The 19,476-nt window shown below is 38.9% G+C and overlaps 1 protein-coding gene across 10 annotated transcripts in view; it reads left to right on the forward strand.

Moving 5' to 3' along the window:
- The window catches only part of PEX5L (peroxisomal biogenesis factor 5 like), a 111,539-nt gene extending 93,262 nt beyond the window's left edge, over nt 1–18,277 (forward strand). For all 10 annotated transcript variants that reach the window (XM_061353510.1, XM_061353516.1, XM_061353514.1 and 7 more), the window contains 8 exons: nt 1,046–1,141; nt 9,956–10,072; nt 11,153–11,296; nt 12,152–12,222; nt 14,795–14,992; nt 16,311–16,476; nt 16,851–17,008; nt 17,751–18,277. In XM_061353510.1, the coding sequence (XP_061209494.1) occupies nt 1,046–1,141; nt 9,956–10,072; nt 11,153–11,296; nt 12,152–12,222; nt 14,795–14,992; nt 16,311–16,476; nt 16,851–17,008; nt 17,751–17,955 (1,155 nt within the window). In that variant the 3' untranslated portion in view covers nt 17,956–18,277. The remainder of the gene's footprint in view (nt 1–1,045; nt 1,142–9,955; nt 10,073–11,152; nt 11,297–12,151; nt 12,223–14,794; nt 14,993–16,310; nt 16,477–16,850; nt 17,009–17,750) is intronic.
- Nucleotides 18,278–19,476: the final 1,199 nt, after the last annotated feature.

Raw genomic sequence — 19,476 nt, forward strand, 5'->3', positions numbered from 1 at the left:
AGTATATATTTCACTCAATCTATCGAGAGACCAAAGACTCAGGAGCAAACAGGAACTTTAGAGCTAGATTGACAAACAAACGTCATCTTTCCTAGGTAAAAACCCACACAGACATACCTATTTGACCATGCATTGCACATGACTTATATGTCTGGGATGTTTCACCCCAACAGTACACATTCCACTTGCAGTTCCAGCCCAATATGTGTGAAATGAGCAGAATTAGTGTTTTAGCAGTATGGCTCAATGAATATTACAAGTACAGTCATCAGAAATATAATATAAACTAATACATTAGGGACCATGGTCAGGCAAATGGCTAATGAGTTTAACCTCTGACAAAGATGAGGGAAGGGATTAGCAGTCAGAGCTCTGCTTAGCAAAAAAGCACTTTGTGCTTTCCTATGCCATCACTGCATACTGTTTGGTTTTGTACTGGGCCTTTTGTGCAAAAAAATAAATAAAATGTTTTTAATAAAAGAACAGGGAGAAACTTGCCATGTGCTTCCAATGGGATTGACTGATAGTAAGGCACAGAAAAGAGAGCTGCTGACTGTAAAAAGCATCTGTGCTTCCAGTGAAATCTGTAGCAAATGTGGCTCTCCAGTGTGGTTTCAAAGCAGAGTCTGAAAGAAAATCACAAAATATACAAGGAAAATTAGATGTTTTCTTCCTGGAGCATACAGAGTGGAATGCATTGCCACAGTCATAATACTGGAGAAGGAACAATTAAGGAAAAAGTCTTACACAAAATAGTCAGCTCTTCCCTTTGTATCCCAACTCTCGTATTGTCTTTTCCTGGAAGTCTCTATGTCTTTCACACATCTTGAGTAATTATAAAAGTCTGGAAAAGATCAATTACTCTGCTTCCCATGAGGAATGATCTCTGCTGCAGTGTAAGAGAATTCAGAGGAGTTCATGCAGGGATGCAACTAGTTTTGCCCAAGCAAAAGGCCATTTCAGGCTGTAGGCAATTTGAGGAAATAACTTAGAAATGTGGCGGAGAGTATGTCATCCTGTCCTGATTTATTCTTTTCTCTTTTAGGCACGATCAACTAAGGAGCAACGTTGGGGAGGGCCTTTACTCTCCAGAAATCACTCTTTGGAGGAGGAATTTGAAAGAGCAAAGGCAGCTGTTGAGGTATTGCTCCATTTACTGTTTTCATTTGCAGCTAATGTTCTATGGATTTCTTATCTTGCAGCACAGGTATAGGAGAAAGTTGGAACTGGATTGTTTAAAGCAGAGAAAAGATACACTGCTTGGAGTTACTAATTTAAAATAGCAGTTTCTATCTTTAAAAAAGAAATAAATAAATAACTTAGCTAGAAATGAAGATTAGACAGAACCAAATTCTCAAGCTCGACCTTTATTGCTATAGCAAGTAGGTCAAGAAAAAATCCCCATAAATGTAAGTACTTCCAAACTCAAAGTATAAGAGTGAAACATATTTTTTCCCCAGGAGCTGAATATGTGCATTCAGTTATTTAAGCTCAGGCACAGACCAGTTCTCCACAGTGAAAATGGAATTCAGAATCATTTATAAGCAGGATGATTACCTGCTGTCATGGATAACTGCATGTATAGCAGTAACCACACATCAATTTTTATAATTAGTGGCAGAATGTTAAACACAGGAGCACTCGTTTCCTAACAAATCAATTTAGTTTGAAAGGTGCAGGTATTTGGATAGTTCTCCTATTGCACTTCTGGGTGTTTTTTTTCACTAAGTACTTTTCCGACATGAAAAATGCCTCTTGAGTGTTGTCCTATATCACTAGTCCCAGCTGAGATCCCAATCCTGTCTAGAGACAAGATGGCATATATAGTTTTTTAACAGAAACAAAGAAAAATTAAATATAAGTATTGATTTTGAGCATCAAATCTTCTCAGGGGTTTAGTGGGTAACCCTTCAAAATCCCATCACCACAAAGGGCAAAGGCAGCTGCATCCAACAGAGGACGAAAGTTCAGTCTGTCTTATGTAACAGCTACTGAAATGAGTTTTTGGGGTGGAAAGGATAAGGCTGTGAAACTGGTTCCACAAAAATGATTGGTTTTGACATAAACTGCAGTCCCATTAGTCTCAAAACATCTAGAACACTTCAGGGATATTTGGATTTAGGTTTAAATTTTAGTGCCTGTATTTTAATACTCCTCTAACTCAAGTTTTATACCACTGTAATTGAAGTGTTGGCAGTTGAACTATGCTAGATTAATATTGGTTGATTACAAACAAAACAAGGCCAAAATCATATGGTGGCTGCTAGCTAGAATCAAGCTTTCTCATTTAAAAAGTTAATTTGATTTTCATGATATGCTAAGGTAAGACTGCATGGGTTCTACCATGTTTTCTTAGTATTTTACTGAACACAAAAAATGTCTTAGTGTACAAGGCTAAAATGAACACAATCCATAAAATAGCTGTTTTACGAACTGTAAACTGAAGGCATTTTTCTTGTATTTTCTGAGTGCACTGTTTTTTTCTGATCAGATAGATTCTTTATAAAAATCTGTTAGTGACACTGCTGTCACATATCATACATGTTTGCTCCTGGTAGGAAAGGAGAGATTTGCTTTCAGATTGACATTGCTTAAAATGCTCTAGATGTTACTAATTGACTAATTGCATTTCAGACTGATCCTTAAAATGGGACAGGTTGTGCTGTAATCTCTGATTGTGACACAGGGAATCTGATGACGGATATCTTTCTGTTACAGTTAGTGGTTAAGCAAATCGTATCAGTACTCTTGTAATTGCCAGAAACTATGTGTGATGGGGAGTTCTCAGGCATTCAACAGAAACAAAAATTAGTTGAGGCCAACAACAGACTACAAGATATTATTAAATTAGTTTACAGAGTAAAGTATGAAGGAGAATATATAGTGAAAAATACACCTGCACATTAAAAGCTCATTCTCAGGCAACTGATTGTTAAATGCTTTAATGTAGCCTCACCAACACCTATTAAAAAGAATCTAATTAAATGCTTCCCTAGCTGTTCAGCTGGCAGTCTTAATTTTATTTTTTTTTTTTTTTGTTTAAAATAGAAGCTTGGCCCAGGTAGTTAAAATGTAAAGGAAAGGATTCTTCAGGATCTTATACAGCAGCTATTTTCATTTGCATATGAAAAGAGTTGAATTTTCATTATAGCTAAAATGAAGTGCTAAGAAACCTAGAGTGATTGAAATAAATTGCAGCCCATCTCAGAAAGATTAGTACTTTCTTAAGTGGAGAATAGATACAGTTCACAAATTTATTCTTTAGGCTTTGGATATTCCTGTAATATTCTTCAACTGGGAAATCTCCAAGTGGCAAGATTAGCCAGAAAACTGATGAAGAAAAGGAACCAAATCTCAGGGTCTTTGTAGCCTAGTTTGAAAGGAATTAATTAACAGTTCAGCAAATGAAGACACCAAACTTTATCCTCCACCCAATATTCACTTTAGAGCTTTGGGGATGGTTTTAACATGTCAAACTTTGAGATTAATGTAGATCTGCGAGGTAATTCTTTCATAAGAAGGTTTAAAGATGTCTATGCTATTGGGGAATCTTTTAAGAATAAAGAGGTAAGTAAATCAGTTTTTTACACGAGAGGGTGAAGATTCCCTTGCAATGATTGGGTGCTTGCAGACTTTGCTAACTTCTCTGTCAGTCTGGAAACTGGACATTTGATTTTTGCATCATCCCTTTGCTATACATGAGGGAAGCACAGATAGCCTAAAGTCTTAGTGATTTCCAAGTGCCAGTGCTATACCAATTATGTTTTAATGTAATCTTTCTAATAATTAACTGTTTTACCAAACATTACTACTTCAATCCTGAATTCAGGTCCATCCTGTACCCTATATTCTGTTAAAATTTTTATCATCCACCATCGTATTGGTAACAAGTTAAATAAAAAAAAAACAAGAAAGTGCAAAAGACTTCCATGTTTCAGATAGAAAAAAAAAAAAAGCAATTTTGATATTTTCTTACTCCGCAGTTCCTTGATGTAGAAATGAAATGGCAGATGCGACACTGTTTGGTGAGATTACACAAAAGAAATTTTGAGCTGTCCTTCTCAGCATCATTTTATTTACACCACCATGCCACAAGAGCCATCTGCTGTATACTATACTGTTAGAAGCATCAGACATATTACAGCTAAATTATGAGACAATAGTAGGAAGAAGATGGGATTAATTTATTCAAGACTTGGAAAACATAGTCCAGAATTTTGTGGTTCCCATGAATACCAATTAGAATACTTTCTGTACCTATGGTATTCCTGCGTCACTATTTCAACATCCTTTTGGATGTGCCTAAGATTGCCTAAAGCACATCTTAAATTGGGACATAGGAGCTTAAGTATTTAGATGTGTTTACTTGGTAGTCCCAAATCACAATGGGAATCTTTGCCTTGATATACATTCTATCTCTAAACTTTACTAAAAAGGCATATTTAAAGTTTTGTTTTGAGAAGATATCAGCTAAGGAAATCTTATGTTAGCACATAAATTTAACTTACTATGTCTTTCACACTGAAGAGTGTGTTGATGCAGTAATTCAAAGAAAGAACAACAACAGAACCTTCCTTTCTTTTGCATTCATCAGGAAGGAACACTGCAAATTCTTTTTTGGCTGTACAGGACAGGCAAAATTCTACTGTAAATGTTATAAAAATAGGTAAACTTAGAAATCAGCCAGCAATATTCAGAAAGTACACCACCCCACACCACCACCTTTCTTTGTATCATAGGAAGCAAAGAGCCTGGAAATATTTTGCTTCACATTGTTTAACTGCTTCAGCACGTTTTTAAATACTAACAATAAATATAGTGTCTTTGACAAAATGCAGCATTTTCTTCTTGGAAGCAGTGAGATGGTATGAACATTTTTCCTGGTTGTCGTTACACTTAACTGCTCCAGATGACCTGAGAACGTGTTAAATGTGTTCAACTGATCTGAAAAACTTTCAGTATGTCCAAAGTAATTTGCCATCATTAAGGTAGCAGAAACATTGAAATGATATAACTGGCACCAGCCACATAGCAAATAGAATTAAAATTAGATCTAGGAATCCTGATCCAAAGCCAGATTTTCTGAAACACTCCTTCATTTAACCCTCCTGCCCCTGAAGTCATTGCAAAAATTGCTACTAAGGACAGCTGAAACAGACATAGCCTTTTAAAAAAGTCTGTATAATATTTACAGTCCTTTCCCTCAAGGATGCTAAACAGCTCTGCTATTGACACTACTATTTGTCACAGCAATATTATACCATTTTACCAGGTGCCATAATTGGGCATGATCCAGTTGCTCGGTGCAGCTCTGCCATACCAGTTTTGGAAACCCCACATTCTCTGTGTACTTCGAAAACTGTAGCTGGGACCTAAGCCCGTTTGGCCCAAAGAAGCAAATCTTTGCTTGTATTTGCAAATTAGCAGCTGGGTCCTGGTCTGTGTCCAAGTGGCATGTGATGCACTGAGACACATTCCAGCAAATCATTGCTTCTCCCTGTTATATTTTCTCTCCACCTTTCACTCACTATAGATAGACATTAAGCATGGCTACTTGAATGCATAGAATCATAGAATAGTTAGGGTTGGAAAGGACCTTAAGATCAAGTTCCAACCCCCCTGCCATGGGCAGGGACACCTCGCTTTAAACCATATTACCCAAGGCCTAGGCCAACCTGGTCTTGAACACTGCCAGGGATGGAGCATTCACAACCTCCCTGGGCAACCTATTCTAGTGCCTCGCCACCATAACAGGAAAGAATTTCCTCCTTATATCCAATCCAAACTTCCCCTGTTAAAGTTTTAACCCATTACCCCTTGTCCTACCGCTACAGTCCCTAATGAAAAGTCCATCCCCAGCATCCCTATAGGCCCCCTTCAGATACTGGAAGGCTGCTATGAGGTCTCCATGCAGCCTTCTCTTCTCCAGGCTGAACAGCCCCAACTTTCCTAGCCTATCTTCATATGGGAGGTGCTCCAGTCCCCTGATCATTCTCGTGGCCCTTCTCTGGACTTGTTCCAACAGTTCCATGTCCTTTTTATGTTGAGGACACCAGAACTGTACACAATACTCCAAGTGAGGTCTCACAAGAGCAGAATAAAGGGGCAGGATCACCTCCTTTGACCTGCTGGTCACGATCTATGCAGCCCAGGATACGGTTGGCTTTCTGGGCTGCAAGTGCACACTGCTGGCTCATGTTCATTTTCTCATCAACCAGCACCCCCAAGTCCTTCTCTGCAGGGCTGCTCTGAATCTCTTCTCTGCCCAGCCTGTAGCTGTGATTGGGATTGCTCCGACCCAGGTGTAGGACCTTGCACTTGGCATGGTTAAACTTCATGAGGTTGGCATCAGCCCACCTCACAAGCGTGTCAAGGTCCCTCTGGATGGCATTCCTTCCCTCCAGCGTATCAACCGAACCACACAGCTTGGTGTCATCGGCAAACTTGCTGAGGGCGCACTCAATCCCACTGTCCATGTCAGCGACAAAGATGTTAAACAAGACCGGTCCCAACACTGATCCCTGAGGGACACCACTCGTTACTGGTCTCCAGCCGGACATTGAGCCATTGACCACAACTCTTTGTGTGCGGCCATCCAGCCAGTTCTTTATCCACCGAGTGGTCCATTCATCAAATTGATGTCTCTCCAATTTAGAGACAAGAATGTCGTGTGGGACAGTGTCGAACGCTTTACACAAGTCCAGGTAGATGACATCAACTGCTCTACCGCTGTCCATCAGTTCTGTAGCCCCATCATAGAAGGCCACCAAATTGGTCAGGCAGGATTTCCCCTTGGTGAAGCCATGCTGGCTGTCACCAAGCACCTTGTTGTTTTTCATGTGCCTTAGCATGCCTTCCAGGAGAATCTGCTCCAAGATTTTGCCAGGCACAGAGGTGAGACTGACTGGTCTGTAATTCCCCGGGTCATCCATTTTCCCCTTCTTGAAAATGGGGGTTATATTTCCCTTTTTCCAGTCGTCGGGAACTTCACCTGACTGCCATGATTTTTCAAATATGATGGCCAGCGGCTTAGCAACTTCATTCACCAGCTCCTTCAGGACCCGCGGATGGATTTCATCAGGACCCATGGACTTGTGCACGTTCAGATTTTTAAGATGGTCTCAAACCAATTCCTCTCCTACAGTGGGCCCAAGGTCTTCATTCTCACAGTCCCTGCGTCTGCCTTCCAAGACTTGGGTGGTGCGGTCAGAGCCTTTGCTAGAGAAGACCGAGGCAAAGAAGTCATTCAGAACCTCAGCCTTCTCCAAATCCTGTGTAGCTAGTTCACCTGAGAGCTTCCTGAGGGGGCCTACATTCTCCCTAATCTGTTTTTTATTTGCTATGTACCTGTAGAATCCCTTCCTGTTATCCTTAATATCCCTAGCCAAGTTTAATTCTAACTGGGCCTTAGCTTTCCTAACCTGGTCCCTAGCTTCCCGGACAACATCCCTGTACTCTTCCCAGGCCGCCTGTCCTTGCTTCCACTTTCTATAAAACTCTTTTTTCATTTGAATTTTCCTCAGCAGCTCCTTATCCATCCAAGGAGGTCTCCTGGCCCTCCTACTGCACTTCCTTCTAATTGGGGTGCAACACTCCTGAGCTTGTAGCAGGTTATCCTTGAAGACCAACCAAGAGTCTTGAGCCCCCCTGCCCTCTAGGGCTATATCCCATGGAACCTTACTAAGCAGGTTCCTGAAGAGGCCAAAGCCTGCTCTTTTAAAGTCTAGGCCAGTGAGCTTGCTGCACGTTCTTCTCACTGTCCTAAGGATAATAGTAATTCATTAGCTTTTTAAGTGGAGTATGCACATAGTGAACTTCTCTGTGAATTATAAAAATGTAATTAGGCAGCTAAATTTGAATTTAAGACTTGAAACCACTTTCATGCTTGCTTACAATCTGCAGAAATGTGTTTTCCAAGTGCTGGTGCTCTATCAGATATGTTTTAATGTAATCTTGCTAATAATTTGCTGTGTTTTACCCCAAACTGGTACTTTTGAATTTCTTAAAAATGCAAGCAGGGGGATTTAGATCCATCCTGTACCTATATGAGTCAAACCACTGATTCATAAGGGATTATTGTGGGGGAAAATACAAGCAAAAAGTCTAATATAAACACTAATATATACTTACAGAAATATGATTAATCCTGTAAGACTAAGAAGGCATTACTAATTATTTTTCAGTAGTGTTACTAATATTAACCTGTAGGTAAGGGAAATTTCCACCCCTTACCTCCTCCTGAATCTCAAAATTACTGCCAGCAAAAACATGGTCAAGTAATTTTTTATTCAGGGCAGTGCAGATTTGCACTGAACGCAAAATAGTTGATAGAGACATCTGTTGAACAAGGTAGTTTAATGGATTCAAGTGCCTGTGGTCATGGCTGATATGAGTAAAAGGGGGAGTGATCTGATTCATTATCCTGTCCTTTTCAAACTCTAAATGGACATTTCCACACAATTTCTCAACTATTTATAAGACACTATTTCCTTCAAATTTGGAATAAAAGCAAATTTTGAAACCTTGGAAGTTGTCATTTAACAGAGTTGTCAAGTTCTGTTCACTCCGGTGACAAAGAGTGAAATCTCCCCTGCAGGAGTGAATGATTCACACTTGTTTCCTAATCCACAGAAGAACATAGCAGGTACCTTCACAGATCCAGTAATTGCCTAATTCAGACATTTCTGAGACTCCTGAAGCAAAGTGCTGGACATCAGGATGCACACGATGACATTTTGGCAGTAATAGTGTGTACTTTCCTTTTCCCAAGTACCTAAGGAGGGTTGTAACAAGCAGTGCAATCACAGACTAAACTTTGTTTTTTGCAAATCATGACTGGCTATGGAGCAGTAGCAAAGTGGTCAGTTTTGTAATGGAAGATGCAGACAAAAGTATCTGAACCGATTTATACTTCCTTCAATTCATTTTGATTAGCAGCTCGCTTCCAAATAATTCTGTCTGAACCTCAATATAATTACTTATACTGTTGTCTCTGATATAAATAAGTTGAGAAACTGTGCCCTGCATAGTATCAGTTCCCTGAAGCTCTGGCCATGACTTTCTAGGAACTAGGAAACATTGCAAAGGTTCATAGTGCTGAGCATACATTCTGCTATGGAACTGCTTTTCAGGGATTCTGACTGATGTGTGGAGGCTAAAAAGACAACACCTTAACTTGGATTTTTTTTAATTATTTTTTTTTTATTCTAGTTCTGTTTCTTGGCATAATTTTCTAGGAGCCGTCATAGTTCCCTCATTCCTAAATCTCATTCCATCATTTCTGTTACTTTTGTACCATTTTCCCTCATCTTTGAGAGGAATGTTAATCTTACTGTAAACTTTAGGTCTTCTTATAGACTCCTCTTACCAGCACAGTATATGAGGTAGTAGTAAGATTTCTCCATGTCAAAAAGCCCTATTTGCATTAATTCTCTTGTGCAAACACCCTCTGTCTCAGCTTTAACATTACCCTTTTACATAATTGAAAATGATTCTTCATGTACCAACATGGGATGCTTGTTCTCTTTTAAATGGTTTTATCTACTGATATTCTTAACATAAATAAATGATTAGTTAACTTTTTTTTCTTTTTTTTTTTTTTTTGGCCAGGGACAAGTAGCATTCATTTCCTTTACATTTTACGTAATAACCTGCTGTTAGCATCAGTAAGGTGCAGTGTAAACTGCTGCAAATCCTGCTTCAAACAGCGCATACACTGTCTCTGAAATAAAGAGTTTTTGTTGATGAAATGCATTCCAATACAGAAGAGGAAATTTAATTATGGAATTCCAAATACGAGCTGTAGTATTTCAGTCAGTATGATTAGCAAGAGAATTAATATTGCTCAGCAGAATTACCAGACTCTGACCACTGGTAGAAAGCAATTGAAAGCTTACCATTTTATTTTAAAGTTTTGTTGTTCATTTCTTCCCTCTTTTTCCTCTTTTTCTTCTAGTCAGACACAGAGTTTTGGGATAAGATGCAAGCAGAATGGGAAGAAATGGCTCGCAGAAACTGGATTTCAGAGAATCAGGAAGCACCAGGGCAAGTCACCATCTCAACCATTGAGAAGGTAACACAGAGGTTTTTAATCTTTCCTGTGAAACTTTGAAATGAGTCTCAGCTATTCAAGGCAACCCAAGAAAACTCTTTGGACACAGAACCTAATTTTGCCCAAAAGAGATCATTCTCCTTGACTGTCTGGGAGTGGGGTAAATTAAAAAACCTTATCACAGTGAAAACACATTAAGACTTGCACACTGCCAGAATTCAGCTAGAAGGATCACAAAGAAAACTACTAGATTATGGGCACTTTTGAAGATGGGCATTTAAGGAAAAGCACTAAATAAAAAAAATCTCAGTTGGCACATTCAAGCACTGTTGAGTATAGAAATGATGAGATTCTGTCTCTCTTCTTCATTCCCTCCATCATATGTTTTAGTTTAGAATCATAGAATGGGTTGGGTTGGAAAGGACATTCAGATCATCTAGTTCCAGCCCTCCCGCCATGAGCAGGATCACTTCACAGTAAACCGTGTCTCCCAGGGCTCTGTCCAACCTGGCCATGAACACTGGGTTGAACAGGGTTGGTAACTTGACCAGTAATTTTATTTTTGCTGTGTAGCTGATATTAGCATACACCACTTACACTGCAGCAGCAAGGCAAAATCTAAAGAAATACTAAAATAAACTCAGGTGTTTGCAACACTCTTCTGTACCTTGAAGGTTAACTGAAGATTTCAGAGTATTAACTGAGCAGAATCAGGTTACAAGCACTGCAGGGAGTCCACTGCTTGGTGCGTGCTCTTCATCACCAAACTGGATCAGGCTCATGCTAGGTTCAGTTCTGCTGTTATTGCAGGCAGTGGGAGTTGTTGCCATATTTTTGATGGGCACAGGAGAGCCCAACATGAGTACCAGTAAGTATTACTACAGAGCTGAAGTAAAAATAAAGAGAGCAGAAACATAAATGTCCAGTGATGCTAGGATTTTACACGTTTTGTCAGTGACATTTCAGGGACGGGGTTCATGCTATTTTCATAGAACAAAGCATATTTACATTCAGTTGGGAAATTGTGAGTCATTTAATTTTACAGAGATGCCATTCCTTGCTACTGTGCTTCATCATGGGTCCATTATCTGTCTTCTCCAGGGTTATTATTTCCATACTGAGAATCCCTTCAAAGACTGGCCTGGTGCTTTTGAGGAAGGACTGAAAAAAATGAAAGAAGGTGACCTGCCTGTTACAATCTTATACCTGGAAGCTGCTATTCTACAAGAACCCAATGATGCAGAGGTATTCACCCATGTGCCTTTCATTGATAAAGGAAAAGGGGACTCCCTTTAGCATGCAGTGATGGAGGGATTTCAGGGCCCAAACCTTTGCTGGTCATGACTGACTGAAACAGGCTGAATGCTAACAGTGATTTTGAAATAGTGTATGCCTTGAAAGGTGAGCTCTTCAAAAGATGAGAATCTATTTTTGAAATTATACCATTTCCAAGTTGTCATTTAAAAGCATTCAAAAGATACAATATTTCAAACCTTTCCTTCTTTTCCTGATGTTTTCAAGCTCTTAAACACTGCTATTGAAAAGATGAACATTTTTGATTTAACAAGAATGTTGACAAATCTTTAAAAGTTATATTAATTTCTGAAATATTAATGTTTTCAAAAAAATATATATGTAAAGTCTGTTTTCTGTGAAACATGAAAAATATTTACAGTGTATCTAGGTCTCTTTGAATCTATTGCTACATTAAATTAACCAGCAGTATTTTGAAAAGCAGAGAGAATCCCCAGACATTCTTGAATCCCTTAAATCTATACAACTTCATAATTGTTCTTCCCTGTTTTCCATAAAATTCTAGCAATATGTAAAATGTACAGTAATTCAAATTTAAGAAATCATCATGTGATCACTGACAGAATACCTTTGCACTCATTCACTATAAATATTATCAGTCCCAAAGATATTCAAAACTGCACTGATTTATGTTGTTGGTATGCACACTGTGGAAACATCTGTAACTAGAGCTGGACAGATCTGCTATTTTTATTCACCCTGCTGCTTAAACAGTGATATTAGTTGTAACTCTGCTTGCATTTGGGTGTATATAACAAAATATCACCATGATGATTATTTTTGCAGGCCTGGCAGTTCCTGGGTGTAACACAAGCAGAGAATGAAAATGAGCCGGCAGCCATTGTCGCCCTCCAAAGGTAGATGAAGATAATTGCTAAATAAAGGGTCTGATGAGTATTAGGTAACGCAGACCTACATATATTTAACATCATACCTATCTTGTAATATGAAGTATTTATTTAACCAAGTAAAGCACTGACACAGATATACAAATATTCCCAGTGACTTCAGATGGATGACTAGTGATTAATATTGCTGGTTTATTAAATAGTGCAATATTTAACTTAGTAATTTAAGTAGATGCACAAAAAGGGAAGTTACATGACATGATAAACATGAATTAGGCCTAATGCAAATGAAGTACCCTTTTAATATTCTAGCCATTTGGAATGTTTTGTGTAGTCTGTCCGTTAATGAAGAAGGTTTTTTAATTGGAACGAGCTCACTTCAGCTGCTGAATACTAAACCGACAACATTTTCAGGCTGATAGAGATGCAAAGATCACAGTATGCTTGTAGGTAAAATGTCATTTCCAAAATATCAGCATTGTTATTGTCCTTCCATAGTGGGTTCCCTCTCCATATTCAATTGCATTAGCAAGGCTAACCATCAAGACATTTCACCTAAGGATACTCTAATTTATTAGTATGTAACTTATTATCTTGCCTGGGTAAAAATCCAAGGGGTTGCCTGATTTCAGGCTTACTCATCCCCACCATTCTGAAAGAAGCAAGACTGATGTTCACAAAATAGATGAGATTCTGGTTTTGGTTAATGGTATATAACCATAGAAAGACCACCTGAGTTCATTGTCTCCAGCTTTATAAAAGAAAAACTGGGAATTCAGCATGACTGAAAAGAATCATATATGTATACAGAGAATCACCTCTGTGCCTGGCAAAATCTTGGAGCAGATTCTCCTGGAAGGCATGCTAAGGCACATGAAAAACAACAAGGTGCTTGGTGACAGCCAGCATGGATTCACTAAGGGGAAATCCTGCCTGACCAATTCGGTGGCCTTCTATGATTGGGGCTACAGAACTGATGGACAGCGGTAAAGCAGTTGATGTCATCTACCTGGATTTGTGCAAAGCGCTTAACACTGTCCCACACGACATCCTTGTCTCTAAATTGGAGAGACATCAATTTGATGAATGGACCACTCAGTGGATAAAGAACTGGCTGGATGGCCACACACAAAGAGTTGTGGTCAATGGCTCAATGTCCGGCTGGAGACCAGTAACGAGTGGTGTCCCTCAGGGATCAGTGTTGGGACCGGTCTTAACATCTTTGTCGCTGATATGGACAGTGGAATTGAGTGCGCTCTCAGTAAGTTTGCCGATGACACCAAGCTGTGTGGTTCGGTTGATGCGCTGGAGGGAAGGAATGTCATCCAGAGGGACCTTGACATGCTTGTGAGGTGGGCTGATGCCAACCTCATGAAGTTAAACCATGCCAAGTGCAAGGTCCTACACCTGGGTCGGAGCAATCCCAGGCACAGCTACAGGTTGGGCAGAGAAGAGATTCAGAGCAGCCCTGTGGAGAAGGACTTGGGGGTGCTGGTCGATGAGAAAATGAACATGAGCCAGAGTGTGCACTTGCAGCCCAGAAAGCCAACCGTATCCTGGGCTGCATCAAAAGGAGTGTGACCAGCAGGTCGAAGGAGGTGATCCTGCCCCTTTATTCTGCTCTCGTGAGACCTCACTTGGAGTATTGTGTACAGTTCTGGTGTCCTCAACATAAAAAGGACATGGATCTGTTGGAACAAGTCCAGAGGAGGGCCACGAGCATGATCAGGGGACTGGAGCACCTCCCATATGAAGGCAGCCTAGGAAAGTTGGGGCTGTTCAGCCTGGAGAAGAGAAGGCTGCGTGGAGACCTCATAGCAGCCTTCCAGTATCTGAAGGGGGCCTATAGGGATGCTAGGGAGGGACTCTTCATTAGGGACTGTAGCGGTAGGACAAGGGGTAATGGGTTAAAACTTAAACAGGGGAAGTTTAGATTGGATATAAGGAGAAAATTCTTTACTGTTAGGGTGGTGAGGCACTGGAATGGGTTGTCCAGGGAGGTTGTGAATGCTCCGTCCCTGGCAGTGTTCAGGGCCAAGTTGGACGAGGCCTTGGGTAATATGGTTTAAAGCGAGGTGTCCCTGCCCATGGCAGGGGGGTTGGAACTCGATGATCTTAAGGTCCTTTCCAACCGAACTATTCTATGATTCTATGGTTCTATAGAAGAAATTTTGTCTTCAAAATACTTGTTTTATATAGCTGCAAACTATTTTAAACCACTCACTTGAATTTACGTAAAGCTTCTCTATTTACTAGACAGGTATTATAAAAATGAATCTACCTACATTTCCTCATAACGGGAAGGATGGAAACAAAACTTGTATGCATACGTTAATATACTTAAGTGTGTATGCACAGCAATGTGCATGCATACATATGTTTATATACCTACACATAATGCACTTACCACAGAAAAATATGACAAAATCCCTTCTTTAAATATATTATTGTGTAGATCTTACTTGTCTGAGTGATTTTTTTTTTTATTAATTTTTTTTTACACAGGTTATTTTGAAAGAAATCAAGAACTGTGTTTGGCTAAAAGAAATACCTCAATGTATTTTTATTTTCTGCCTTTTAGGTGCTTGGAACTACAGCCGAACAACCTAAAAGCTCTGATGGCCCTGGCTGTAAGTTATACTAACACTGGCCATCAACAAGAAGCCTATCAAGCTCTAAGAAACTGGATAAAGCAAAATCCAAAATACAAGTATATAGCTAAAAGCAAAAAAGGGTCCCCAGCAGTTACCAGGAGAATGTCTAAGACATCAGATGAAAGGTAAATGCAGTGTAAATCTCAATAGTGGAAATTTTAACAACGTTACTAGAAATTATGGTGGATGCTGTTTCTCCTTACTCTGCAGACATCCAGCCTCTGCCCTACGATGGAAGGCTCAGTATCTCTACTAGCAGGAGCAGGGAACCAAGATAAGACTTTAGGTTTAGCAACTGAAGGATATATCTTACACCACTGGTAGAAGTTAAAAAACAAACAAACCAAACAAACAACAAAAACAACCACCAAAACATTAATAAAGAAGCTAAAAACTCAATTCACATCACTTTCTCCTGACCTTGTCTGCTACCTCTGTATTCCCAAATCCTGCATCTTCATTCTTCAGCTCTTTCCAAATCCATACCAGGCCTGTATCCTGCTCTACATGTGTGTGTCCTCCCTACTGTTAAACATATTTCCTATACCCCTATCATGCCACTAGAATCCAGGAATGACACCCATTTTTCAGTGGGATGTGGCTTCATTTCACTGAAAATATTGAGAGCAGCATCTGCCTGTTTAAAAGCTATTCTGGATCTAACCAAAGAGATAGTGTAGTCATTTTATTTGATTTCAGCCTAGCACACTGTAATGGGAGCTGGCAGCCATTTTAAATAACAAACAAAATCATGAGTTGGCAGCCCTTCATCATGATTTCATGGATTGATAAATAAGTACTGCTGAATTGCGAGATGCATGATACAATCATTACAGGTATAAACATAATTTATAGAAGTAAACCACCAGGGCTATCTCACTGCTTGTCATTTTGAAGACAGGCCCTTATCGCTAACAAGCCCTGGGCTGACAACATAATTTAGTAGAAGCAAAAATAAAACATAAAGTTCTGCTTAACTGATGTGTGCTATTCTAGTTCGGCCTCATCCCACTGACATCTGGTGGTGTCAATGCAAAGGTTTTGTGAATCCTACAGTGGGTATGGAGGACTTACTTAAATTTTGGCATCTTTCTTCTGGGGTCTTGTCTGGTCACTTGGTCTGTTCCTCTTTATAATGACTACTATTTTTGCCAGTAAAGAAGTCTATTACGTCTGAGAAATTCATCTAATTTTAACACTTTAATAAGCCTTCATGTTATCTCACTTGGGTTCACAGCTGCACTATAACATCATTATATAGGTGAACTTCTTTATTCCTGCACCTGGAAGTTAACCTGTGCTTTGATGAAGCTTATTTTCAAGTTTTATCTCTTCTGATAAATCCCACTATAAGGATTTATAAATTTATTTGGCTATGCAATCAACGCTGCAATATGTAAAGAACTGTAAAATTGAATATTGTTATTTTTCCCCCTTATCTAGCTCACTACTTGAAGAAGTAAAGGATTTGTATCTGGAGGCCGCTCATCAGAATGGCGATATGATAGACCCTGACTTGCAGACAGGACTTGGAGTTCTTTTCCACCTGAATGGAGAATTTAACAGAGCAATAGATGCATTTAGTGCTGCTTTAACTGTTCGACCAGAGGTACATTTTATGCTTTTACATTCGTAAGAAGTCAGCTTTTACAGGCCATTTTCTTTCTCCACTTTTGATCCAGGTAATATTAATGAGATGTCACTTCAGCCATTAAAATTTTAATATCTGAAATAGAAATGTTAATTACAAGACAGTCCCATTTAGAAGCAATTTATATATGCCCAATTTCTAGCTGTGTTCTGATTGATTGTATTAGTTATATAAAGTTGCCTGTAATCAGGAGTCAGAACCTCACATTCTGTGTCAATTACTAGGAAATACGATACTGTTATTTTCTGCAGTCCTCCTCACCTTAGAAGCAAAAAAAAGAGCTATTATGTGCCTTTTTGACACCTACAATAGAAAAATCATTTTCTCATCAGGACTATACATTATGGAATCGTCTTGGAGCAACCTTGGCAAATGGGGATCGAAGCGAAGAAGCTGTTGAAGCCTACACACGTGCTTTAGAAATTCAACCTGGCTTCATTAGGTCCAGATACAATTTAGGGATAAGCTGCATCAATCTAGGGGCATACAGGTAAGTTACAAAAACGTGCAAACAAAAAAGTGAGGAATCTTAACTACAATGTGAAAATTCATTTTCTAGCTGGAGCTATCTAATTAAAAAAGAAATATCAGATTATAGCTCCGTAATCTCAGCTATTGTAAAAATTTGTAATTATTTTTTAAAAAGTACTAACAAATCAATAATACTTTTCTTATAGCCACAAACTCTGCATAACAGAACTACTTAATATCTATTAAAAGAAAATAAATCCCTCATTTAGCAAGCTGCTTAAATATTTTGTTTAGCTCTAAATCCAGGTACTCTTCTTATAAACAATGGGATTGTTCCCACACTTAAATGTAGTCCTGTTCTTAAGAGCTTTTCCAAAAGAAAATGCAAGAGCCTGTCTAAAGGAAACTTCAGTTAAACTGCTTCAGGTAGTTAATCCCATCAAAAATACTTTCACTACATTATTCAGAAATCAAGGGTGATTCCAGGGTGCTTACTCCAACTGTCAGCATAAACTGGATGACATGATGAAGGGGAGCTACATAGCAATGAAGACAATATCTCTAGATGTATGAATAGAGTGAGCTCTGTATTACTAGCCACCACATCCATTTGTTTAAAGAAACTCAAGAAAACGTAGCACAGAGACTGATGAACTACATTGTAAAATAATGTACTTGAGTCCAGCATAGAACTTTCTAAGTTTTTACTCTAGCTGTTAAGCAAATTACATTGCTTCTTTCTTTTGTCTTCTTCCCTACAGAGAGGCTGTCAGCAATTTTCTCACTGCTCTCTGTTTGCAAAGAAAGAGCAGAAATCAGCAACAGGTTCCCCATCCTGCTCTATCAGGCAATATTTGGGCAGCACTTCGAATTGCTCTATCTATGATGGACCAACCAGAACTATTTCAAGCTGCCAATGTGGGTGATCTAGACATTCTGTTAAGAGCTTTTAATCTAGAGCCATAATAAAAAGTATCCACACATCGATTATATTGTATTAGGAAACAGAGAACTCTTTTATATCTCATCTCAACAAGACCACATTTTTCAAAAAAATCATGGCTGTGGATCAGTAAGGAAGTTCCCTTGGACATCATTACTTAAAAAGGAAAAGTTCAAAAGCACAAAATATTGTACATAAATTCAAACTCAAAGGATTGAAATGAGCTGTGGCTAATCTGACAAAGCCCTGAACTGTATGAAGTAGCCATTTCTAAAGGATCTTCATCCCGTGCAAGCTCTATCTCTCGATACATATATAGCTATACAAAGAAACATATATTAAAAACGAAGCTACATAGTCATTATTGCACAGTGGAATGGAAGGAATGCATCCAAGGAACCTGCTTACTAGCTCATTGCACGATGCTGACATCACTTTGCCCTACAACGTGGATTCGCTATCCCTTGGCTTCTTTGTTGAAGTCCTCTCAAGGTCCATTTTTAACATAGCTCTGAGAACAGATGCATGTAAAATGGATATATTTATTAGCTGGCAATCAAGAAAAGTTTTGCTTCCAAATGTAACTTTGATTAATTTGGGCCCAATCCTGCAGGCTCAGAGTTGTAAACCATGTGCAACATTAAGAGAAACATTATATGTGGAGGTCTATGGGATTAGGCCATGTACATATGGGAAGGCCAGGTGTTGCCAGCAGAAGCAGTAATTTGCACTAGAATTGTTGCTGTTCAAACCAGCTATTCCTGATCTTGCACAGAGCACATCTGCTTCAAAGGGGCTCATAGCAGGATCTGCAACTATGTACTTATGCACTTTAATTTTTCTTTTTGTAAGATAGTGCTATGCTTTTAGTTACTAAGAACAGAATGTACAGGATAGCCTTGTTGGCATAGAGGACCAAATATCATTTCCTGAAATGTGATGAGAAGGTTTTCAATATTCTTGTGTTTAAAAAATGCAAATACAGTATAAACTGAGATATCCATTAGCAAGATCATTCTGTTATCATCAGGTACTGCACACATACATGCATGTGCATGCACATACATGTTGTACATGAACGATGACATTTCAGAACAATTAAGCCACAGATCTTTATTGCAAATAAAGAAGAATCTTCATAGGACTGCAGACCATGCTCAAGGGAAAATTTTCCCTGACAAAGTTGGTCTGTATGCTTGTAGGACTGAGACTAAGATTTGATCCTGCTATTATAGCAAGTAGCAGAAAAAGTCTCAGTGATCTCCATGATATCAGACTAAATCCTTCAATAACATCAGTATTCGTAGCTGCCTAAAAACGTGTGTGTGTGTATATATGTATCTATACACACACACACATATATACATCTCATCTTAATTTTCCCTGACTGGATGAATGGGGACCAGTATTGGGGCATTACATGATGAAGTGATTAATTCAGCTACAATCAAACACATTTAGCTGAAGGTGAATGTGTCAAACAAAGACAGGAATAGAAATTTTTAAGGTAATAATTTTCAGTTGCTGATATTTTTCCTATACAG

The sequence above is a fragment of the Neopsephotus bourkii genome, unplaced genomic scaffold (genome assembly GCF_033783945.1).
Source record: "Neopsephotus bourkii isolate Nb327-2 ecotype Australia unplaced genomic scaffold, CSIRO-AGI_Nbou_v1 NB_678, whole genome shotgun sequence".
NCBI lineage: Eukaryota > Metazoa > Chordata > Aves > Psittaciformes > Psittacidae > Neopsephotus > Neopsephotus bourkii.